Source organism: Mustela nivalis (genome assembly GCF_964662115.1).
Source record: "Mustela nivalis genome assembly, chromosome: 9".
NCBI lineage: Eukaryota > Metazoa > Chordata > Mammalia > Carnivora > Mustelidae > Mustela > Mustela nivalis.
Window position 1 is genome coordinate 75,605,213 of NC_139028.1, and position 10,420 is coordinate 75,615,632.

The 10,420-nt window shown below is 41.0% G+C and overlaps 1 protein-coding gene across 1 annotated transcript in view; it reads right to left on the reverse strand.

Annotated features, from left to right (window-relative positions):
* The window catches only part of COPB1 (COPI coat complex subunit beta 1), a 40,524-nt gene extending 34,363 nt beyond the window's left edge, over positions 1-6,161 (reverse strand). Inside the window, exons 1-3 of the mRNA XM_082683142.1 lie at positions 5,996-6,161; positions 5,089-5,238; positions 202-431 (exon numbers count right to left, since the gene is read on the reverse strand). Coding sequence (XP_082539268.1) covers positions 202-431; positions 5,089-5,179 — 321 coding nt within the window. The 5' untranslated portion in view covers positions 5,180-5,238; positions 5,996-6,161. The remainder of the gene's footprint in view (positions 1-201; positions 432-5,088; positions 5,239-5,995) is intronic.
* Positions 6,162-10,420: the final 4,259 nt, after the last annotated feature.

Consider the following 10,420-nt stretch of genomic DNA (forward strand, 5'->3'; position numbering starts at 1 on the left):
TAACATAAAAATGCATGGAAAATATGTCCAAAGAAAGTAACAATAAAACTTTTTACAATAGCTTTTCACAACTTCAGTTCCAATTATTGATAACTTAGATCTTATCCAAGATTTCATTTTAAAAATTAAAACAAATCCCATTCCACCAATTTTACAATTAAAATCAAAGCAATATTCAGAAATAACCATGGTTTGGTTTACCTTTCTGTATGCGTCACATACAAGGATCATTTCATGTAAAAGTCTCCCATCTGGAGTTGTTTTAGGAACAATTTCCCAAAATACCAAAAGTAATTTTTTGATGGTATGATCCTGAAGAGGTAGCACAAAACGAATGATGGTCATCAAAAGTCCAGGAAGCTTTTCACCATTAAGAATCATAATGATTACTTTCTTTAAAGCTTCAGTCTTTGACTTCACATCTCCTTTTTCTGATTCAAAAAAAAAAAAAAGGCACAATCCTTTCAAAGAAAAATTCCTCAGGTTATTTTACAATTCACAAAGTAAAACATTTTCTCACTTTATCAGTAGTAATTGTAATAAAGACAGTGAAGAAAGTGACAAGGGTACTCCACCTAGTTCTACCATAAACAAGCTGAATGACTTTACACAAGTCATTTATCTCTGAAACTTATGATACTTTACACAGAACATGAAGGCACTGGATTAGATCTCTGGTCCCTAACCCATGGAGTTAATGCAGAAGCCATGAATCTGTAGGTATACCAAATGATGCATGTCTCAAATACATACGTAGCTAGTTTTCACAGTGTTGTTTCACAGAGGTTGTTAGAATAAGTGCTTCTGAATTCAACATAGCCTTTAGTCAGTGGAAGTTACAACCACTATCATGAGGGGAAAACAGGGAAGATCAGTGGCTTTTTAACTCAAAAAGGCTGAGGGGAGGCCTGGGTGGCTCAGTTGGTTAAGCCTCTGCCTTCAGCTCAGGTCATGATCCCAGGGTTCTGGGATCAAGTCCTGCATCGGGGGGGTCCTTGCTCAGCGGGGAACCTGCTTCCCTCTCTGCCTCTGCCTGACACTCTGCCTACTTATGCTCTCTCTCTCTGACAAATAAATAAATAAAATCTTTAAAAAAAATGTTAAAAAAGAAAAAAAGCTGGGAACTAATATAGTAAATCCAAAATCCCGTATTTCTACAGGCTATAAAACTGCAATGCTTACTTGGGCAGCACATAAACTAAAATTGGAACAGACTACAAAACTTCAGAATCTTTCTTAGGAAATCACCTAAAAAACTAGAAGAAAATTAAAATGTACTAGATGAGTAGCCATTATTTAGAATTAAGGATGACATATTTAAAGTACTAGTTTATTATTACTTAGCTTAAAGCAATTTATACTGTAAACTATTTCATGCAACACAATCCATAATTTCATCACTATCACTGGAATCAAAGGCAGGAATGTAAGAGGCACGCACACTACTACAGCTGCTTAGATCACAGAAATAAACAAGTATCTAGGAGAGGGGAGGACACAGAGGGATGACGAAGTTTTTAATAATCTTAGAGTTATCACGAGGAAAAGAACTAGGAATACATTTCCAACAATTAGAGCTAAGTGGCTATCAAATGAAAAGCTCCTTGTTGTTGCCAAAGAGACAAGAGACTGTGAATGCCCAACTTATAGAGTTACAGAAAGGATTTAAGCTTTGGAATAATTATAGTGGGTAAATCAAAATTCCTTTCTAGCCCCCAAGGCTACATATCTATTACTAGCTTGGTATGATATTTTTACATATTGCAGAATAAGAGAACATTCTCAGGTTCTCAATTTGTGTTCAACTGAGAACACAGTAAGTGTTCTTGCCAAATTTATTCCACAAGGGTCAACATCTTTGTTTAAAACATACCACCTTCGGGGGGCCTGGGTGGCTTAGTCAGTTAAGTGTCTGCCTTCAGCTCAGGTCATGATCCCAGGGTCCTGGGATTGAGTCCTGCATCAGTGACCTGCACAGTGGGGAGCCTGCTTCTCCCTCTACCTCTGCCAGCAGCTCCCCCTGCTTGTGTACACTCTCTCTCTGCCAAATAAATTCTTTAAAAATCTTAAAAAAATAAAAATAAAAAACAAAATACACCACCTTCTCATGCATCTCTCCTTGCTTCAGAGTATTATATCTCCTGCTACATATGAAAAAAATTGGTATTGCCATATTAAATCAAGAAACAACTGGGGGTGGGGGTGCCTGGGTGGCTCAGTGGGTTAAAGCCTCTGCCTTCAGCTCAAGTCATGATCCCAGTGTCCTGGGATCGAGCCCCGCATGGGGCTCTCTGCTCAGCAGGGAACCCGCTTCTGCCTATCTCTCTGCCTACTAGTGATCTCTGCCCATCAAATAAATAAATAAAATCTTAAAAAAAAAAAAAAACAATTGGGGGTGTCCGGGTGGCTCAGTTGGTTAAATGTCTACCTTTAACTCAGGTCAACATCCCAGAGACCTGGGATCAATTCCTGCATCTGGCTCCTTGCTCTACTGGGAGCCTGCTTCTAACCCACCCCGATGCCTCCCCCTGGTCCTGTGTGCTCACTCTATCTCAAATACATATATAAAATTTTTTAAAAACCTGTAAAATGATGAACTATTAACCTGTGCAAACAATTACAAAGCATCAGGAAGGTGACAGCAGCCGACAGCAATAACTATTTAATAAGACAGACTGGCAAAGTTTTAAGTGGCTAAAGTTGTATTTGCTGAGCCTCAACAGGTTTTCTTATCTTTGTCCTGAGCTCCCTTTCTGAATATTTAAAAAAAAAAAAAAAGTCTTTTCTTCCTAATCTGTTTGATAGCATAAAGGACACAAATTCCGAAAGGCATAAAATTGTGTCATTATAATGCCAATGTCTTCTGTTCCAGTTTTTACTACTTTTCCCAAATCAGCAAATCCTAAGAATTTAGCAGGATAAAGCTCCATTTGTAACTACATGTTAAAAAGTTTTAGAAGTTGCACAGAAAACTTGTAAAAAATCTGTACCATTTATAATTCATGCCCTCTTAGCCCTAATTTCTATTCCAACAATTCAAACTGAGTTGAAGGATGCTTTTTTCCTACCTCTTCAAAATTTTCAGAACTTCTTTTCTTCCATCAACACTACTAAAAATATGGAAGGGGCACCTGGGTGGCTCACTGGGTTAAAGCCTCTGCCTTGGGCTCAGATCATGATCCCCGCATCACACTGGGAGCCTGCTTCCCCCTCTCTCTCTGCCTGACTCTCTGCCTACTTGTAATCTCTGTCTGTCAAATAAATTAAAAAATCTTTAAAAATAAATAAATAAATAAAAATAAAAATATGGAAAATTTCAAATAATAATTCAATTCGCCAAAATCTACCAAGTAACTACTACTGGGATCAAGCGTACATGCTCCGGGGGTGCCTAGGTGGCTCAGTGGGTTAAAGCCTCTGCCTTTGGCTCAGGTCATGATTTCAGGGTCCTGGGATGGAGCCCCACATTGGGCTCTCTGTTCAGCAGGGAGCCTGCTTCCCCCTCTTTCTCTGCCTGCCTCTCTGCCTTCTTGTGATCTCTCTGTCAAATAAATAAATAAATAAAAATCCTAAAAAAAACAAACAACCAAAAAAAGTACATGCTCTGCCCACTGAGACAGCCAAGTGTCCTGAAAACTTTTAAATTATAAGAAATAGTAATCAAGTTTATTCATTAATGTGCATTTCATTCTATTGTCATACATAAACACATATACACACACAAAAAGAACTATCTGTGGCTTTGGTATATAGGCCTATAGGTTTAAGTGACATAAAGGAGTATCTCTTTTTCCTTCTCTAAAAGTGGATCTCAATAGAAACCAAGTTATTAAGAAGCCTAAAATCGGGAGATAATTCTATTATTTCTGATTAAAACATGGGAACAGGCAAGTAAAATACTGTCTCCTTTCAAATAGCAAACTACCTTCTAAAAGGATACTTTAAAGACCTGAAGCATAATTTTCACTCTTCTTTGTTTTAAACAGTAGTTATCATTTAAGTAAAACTTATTTTTAGCAGTTCAATGAAACAAGAATCATTATTTTGGAATGTGCCTTACTTTGGAAAAAATGTTTTTCACAGAATCACTCACAAAAAGGATACCGAGTATACACTTTTAAAATCCAGAAATATACTTGTTTTCGTTTTGTAATAAATGCTTTTAAAAAGCTTAAACCTTTTTAAACCTCAAATGCTGAAAAAGCTTAAAACTTTCCAGAAAACACATGCATAATCCAAGTTCAATAGGTGGCAAACCCAAAGAACAAAGTTATTTTGGTTTTACAAGCTAAGTAATAAGAAGTTAAGTACACAAAGGAACTAAAACATTCAAATACACATTCTCAACCTGTTACCTGCAAAGAAATGTCAGCTACACTTAAGCCTAATATATTAAACTATACAAGCCATTATGTTATTGTGAGGAATATCTAACAACTAAACTACTATATTTCTTTAGCTTTACTAAGCTGAGATGTTGTTTTATTTCCAAAAACCAACACTGCGAGTCTAAATGTAACAAGTTTTCTTTTTCTAGATTTTATTTCTTTGAGAGAGACAGCCAGAGAGAGAGAGCAGGAGCAGAGCAGAGGGTCAGAAAGAGCAGGAGACTCCCCACTGAGCAGGGAGTCTGAAGTGGGGCTCAATCCCAGGACCCTGGGATCATGACCTTAGTTAGCAGAAGGAAGACGCTTAACTGACCAACCACCCAGGTGCCCCAGGTTTTAATTTTTATCAAGACCCAAGTTCTGGGGTGCCTGGGTAGCTCAGTCTGTTGGGCAGCTCAGTCTGTTGGGCATCTGCCTTCAGCTCAGATCATGACCACAATGGGGGATGGATCCTCACACTGGGCTCCCTGCCTAGCCGGGAGCCTGCTTCTCCCTCTCCATCTTCCTACCTACTTGTGCCCTCTATCAAAGAAAAAAATAAAATCTTTTAAAAAAAATCAAAGTTCTACTTGAGAGATTCTAGAAAAAAGTATTTAGACAAAAATTAAGTATTTCTAATTACAAAGAAACTTGTAATGGAAATGAGCCTTTTATTTTCATTTCTTCTCCATTTAATTTTCAAAATATCATCAGAGTTTACCTAGATCATTTTTTAAGCTAATTTCAGATGGTGGTTCTGAATCCATGGGCACGTTAATTAACGTATAGCACACGTTCTCGGCAGCCGTCATGGTTTCCGGATATAATCAAACCTCGATACAAGATTCAAGGATGATAGATGCCAGAATATCTAGAAAAATAGAACGATATCATTACAAGTAAACACACACACACACACACACACACACACACACACACAACCAGTAACTATCATGATCTTTACTGTCTAAAGTTCATTCAGTCTGGCTGAGTTTTAAAGTACTAGAAGGGTAGGGTCAATTCATACTGTGTCCCATAAAAACAATGCCTAATATGATAAAAGACACGCCTGTCTGCCTCGGTCTTAGGATATTATCTCCCACCCCACAACCCCGCCTAGGGCTTGAGAATGCCGTACTGCACACTAAGGCCCACAATACAGTGACAGTCCCCCAGTCCCGCCCAACCGCGTAACAGAACAATCAGAACAATGATTTTTAAACATAACACACAATCTGAACTTCTCAAATAAGAGACCCTGTGCACGAAAACACAGCTAAAAACCTTACAACATTTTCTTGTTCATGGGTGGACCCGACGGTGTGTGGGTCGGTCAATCAGTGCGCTGCACCCCCATCTCCTCCTGTCCCTCCAGCAAAGCAGCCCCGGCCCGGAATCGTGAACCCCTGGGCCCTAGGAGGGCTCAGACTCCTGGCCAGTACGCAAGACCGTGAAGGGGCGCTCGGCCCAGAGCTTCCCAGCCCCCCGTTCTACTTCGCCAGGCCCGGACGCGAGCGGCCTAGTCGCTCCTCTTCCGCATCCTCCCGCCGGAGAGCTGGTTCCTCCGACCGAGCCCAGCCCAGCCCAGCCCAGCACGCCTCCGGGATTGGGAGCTTTGGGCCCGCTACCTGGCTCCAAGGGGCGGCAGCTAGGGCAACGGTGGGACCGTCGACTGCAGCTCCAACCCGCAGCAGCAGCCGCTGCTCCGCACCGTCCTCGGCTGACGTGGAAGGGGGTGGGGTGACGAGGCCAAGCCACCTAGCCCCTACGGCAACTCAGAGAGGCCAAGTCTTCTCCGTCCTGCGCCTGCGTTCTGCAAGTATGCTCAAGTTTCTTCCTTCCAGTCCGCGGCAGTTTTAGGTGGCAGGGGCATCTGGGAAAGCTTAAAAAGCTTACGTTCCTTTTCTAGCTCACCCACTAATAAACAGGGACTGTAACTAATTACTATTTGGGAGAGTCACTTCAGTTCTTCAAATAAGTGAGACTAGATTTTATGAAGATCCATTTCAGTTCTTAACCTCTCCAGGAATCTCGGTTTCTGCCTTTGCAGTTAGGCTGGGGTTGCTGGGACATCGGCGCTTTATTTCAAGATCCTTTCTGAGCATCCAAGAAGTTAACATACATACATACATACATTTATTTGCAAAAAGGGAGATTGACCTCACTATTTTAAAAAGATTTTTACCTTTCTCCAAAAACCCAATTGTTGCAGCTACTAATAGCCATAGCACCTTCGGAATTGTTCTTGAGGTTCCATATGCTCCCACGCAGACCTCCCCCTCAAAAACTTTTCTGGCCAATTGTTATTAAAAAAAATTTTTTTTTGAAGCCTTGAACAAAACACTGTGAATAAAAGACATCTGACAGAACTCACCCTTAACAAGTACATACTTCATTAGGAACATAGAAAAAAATACTGTCTCACATATCTAGAATCCAGCTAATTGAGATTTCTTCTCTTCTAAAAAGAACCATCAAGCAAAGTATAAATTCTTTGAGCACCCAAAATATATCACAAAGCCCATTAGTTCACATCATGTTCTAAGAATGTTCTTCAAATCCTATGTACTGATTTAAAAAAACAAAACTTTTTATCTTGAAATAATTACAGATACAGAGATCCCATATACTCTTCCCCTAGTTTCTCCCAACTAGGGAGAAAACTAACATTTTGTGTACAGTTCAATATCAAATGCAAGAAATTGACATTGATATAATTTACTCCTCATTCAGGTTCACCAGTTTTACATACAGTCACTTCTGCATTTAGTTCTAGGTAATTTTACCATGTTTGGATTCATGTGACCATGGGGCACCTGGGTGGCTCAGTGGGTTGAGCCTCTGCCTTCGGCTCAGGTCATGATTTCAGGGTTCTGAGATCGAGCCCCAAATTGGACTCTCTGCTTGGCAGGGCGTCTGCTTTCCCCTCTTTCTCTGCATGCCTCTCTGCCTACTTGTAATCTCTCTCTGTCAAATAAATAAATAAAATCTTTAAAAAAAAAAAAGAGCTCTTCAGCTCATGTCATGATCTCAGGCTCCTGGGATCAAACCCCCACAGCGGCTCTCTGCTCAGCAGAAGCCCGCTTCCCCCTCTCTCTGCCTGTGTCTCTGCCTACTTGTGATCTTTGTCTCTCTGTCAAATAAATAAATAAAATCTTTAAAAAAAAATAGATTTATGCGACCACCACCAGGCATGATACAATTTCAAGGATCCTTCCTGCTATCCTTTTATGGTCACAGCCACTTCCCTCCTCACCCCTCTGGCAACTACTAAGCTGTTTGTTCATATCTCTGTAATTTTGTCAAAGATGTAATGTATATTAACTGTACAATGTAACCACAGAGATTGTATTTTCATGCAACATAATTCCCTTGAGATGAACCTAAGATGTGTATACAACTGGTTGTTTCACTTCTGTGTATTCATAAATTTTACAAGAACTGTATCTGGTTTCCAAGCCCACTTATCAAGAAGGAACAATCTGTTGGTGTGAAATGAGACCCCCAAAAGCATAAAAACTGGACTTAGCAATAACAAAGCTCAGCAGTTTAGAGCCACCATAATGCAGGACCAACCACACCCACTTCAATTGCCCTGGAGGCTCAGTGTGTTACAGAAGAAAAAAAAAATTTAAGATTTTATTTATTTGACAGAGGGAGACAGTAAAAGAAGGAACACAAGAAGGGGGAATGGGAGGGAGAAGCAGGTTTCCCACTGAGCAAGGGGCCCAATGAAGGGCTCTATGGATCCCTACACCCTGGGATCTTGACCTGAGCTGAAGGCAGATGCTTAACGACAGCCACCCACAGGCGCACCTACAGAAGAGAATTTGAATTATCATGACCAAGTCATTAAGGAAACTATTAAGTATACACAACATATACATTGTTGTGTACTCTTTTTTTTTTTTTTTTAAGATTTTATTTATTTGACAGAGAAAGAGAGAGAGCACAAGCAGGAGGAGCGGCAGGCAGAAGGAAAGGAAGAAGCAGGTTCCTCGAGGAGCAGGGAACCTGATGCGGGGTTCAATCCCAGGACCCTGAGACCATGACCTAAGCCGAAGGCAGATGCTTAACTCACTGCGCCACCCAGCTGCCCCACATTGTTGTATATTAAATACAGAGCTTATTCCATAGATATCAGGACCTTATATACCTGATTTCCTCCTGACTTATAATATGCACCTTGTTTTGGGTCTTGTTTTTACTCTAGTATATAATTGTATCATTTTGAATGCTTTTTCCTTTTTTTAAGTTTTTGTTGTTGTTTTTGAGAGAGGGAGCACGCAAGAACGGGGGAGGGGTAGAGGGAGAGGATCTGAAGCAGACTCCCCACTGAGCGGAGAAGCCCCAGTTGGGAGTTTGAACTCATGACTGAGATCATTACCTGAGCTGAAATGAAGAGTCTGACTGAGCCACCTAGGCACCCCTCATTTTGAATGCTTTTTTTTTTTTTAAGTTTTTATTTATTTGACACAGAGAGAGTGAGTCTAAGAGGGAGAATACAAACAGGCAGAGTGGCAGGCAGAGAAAGAGAGAGAAGCAGGCCCCTGCTGAGCAGAGAGCCAGAAACAGGGCTGAATCCCAGGACCCTGGGATCATGAGCTGAGCCAAAGATAGACGCTTAACCGACTAAGACACCAAGGTGGCCCCCCCACCTTTTTTCCCCAAAGATTTAATGCTTTCTAACTTTAAGTTGAGAGCAAAAGCCTTGTCATATACCTAGAATCATAAAAATGTAGGTGTCTAGGAAATCAAAGCCTAGAGAAAAGGAACTTGTCCTCATATCACAAAATGGTCAAACATTGAAAAAGCTGGAATTAGAACCTGAATCCTGTCACCTACTTTACTGCCTCTTATTTTTTTTTTTAAAGATTTTATTTATTGGGACGCCTGGGTGGCTCAGTTGGTTAAGCAGCTGCCTTCGGCTCAGGTCATGATCCCAGGGTTCTGGGATCAAGTCCCACATCGGGCTCCTTGCTCAGCAGGGAGCCTGCTTCTCCCTCTGCCTCTGCCTGCCTCTTTGTCTGTGCTCGCTCGCTCTCTCTCCCTCTGTCTCTGACAAATAAATAAATAAAATATATTTTTTTTTAAAGATTTTATTTATTTGACAGAGAGAGAGATCACAAATAGGCAGAGAGACAGACAGAGAGAGAGTTGAGGAGAAGCAGGGTCCCTGCTGAGCAGAGAGCCCCATGCGGGACTCGATCCCAGGCCCCTGGGATCATGACCTGAGCCGAAGGTAGAGTCTTAACCCACTGAGCTACCCAGGCGCCCCTAAATAAATAAAATATTTTTTAAAAAATTTTATTTATTTATTTGACAGCGAGAGATCACAAGTAGGCAGAGAGAGAGGAAGGGAAGGAAGCAGGCTCCCTGCCGAGCAGAGAGCCCGATGCGGGACTCGATCCCAGAACCCTGAGATCATGACCTGAGCCGAAGGCAGCGGCTTAACCCACTGAGCCACCCAGGCGCCCCAACTGCCTCTTATTTTTTAACCATGAGTTCTTCAAAGCTGCACCTATAGATGCCTAATAAATTCCAGATGAATTAAATATTTTTATATCAGTGATAGGTTTAATGAGAGATTATTAGGGATTTGTTTATCATTATTTAACACAGATTAAACAGAATAACTAAAGATAACACACTAGACAAAACAACAATGGAAATGCTTCACAAAGAACTCTGTACAGACAGTGGAGTTGATTGAATCTTATTGGGGTGGAAGGGATTTTAAGTTCTAAGGTCAGTGTATAAGACTAACATCATATATTAAAAAGATTACTAAGGGAGCGCTGTGTGGCTCACGGTTAAGCCTCTGCCTTTGGCTCAGGTCATGATCTCGCATCCTGGGATTGAGCCTTGCAACCCTGCAATGGGCTCCTTGCTCCGCAGAGAGTCTGATTCTCCCTCTCCCTGTCACTTCCCCTACTTGTGCTCTATCTCTCTGTCAAAAAAATAAATAAAATCCTTAAAAAAAAAAAAGAAAAAAGATTACTAAGGGGCTCCTGGGTGGCTCAGTTGCTTAGGTGTCTGTCTGCCTTTGGCTC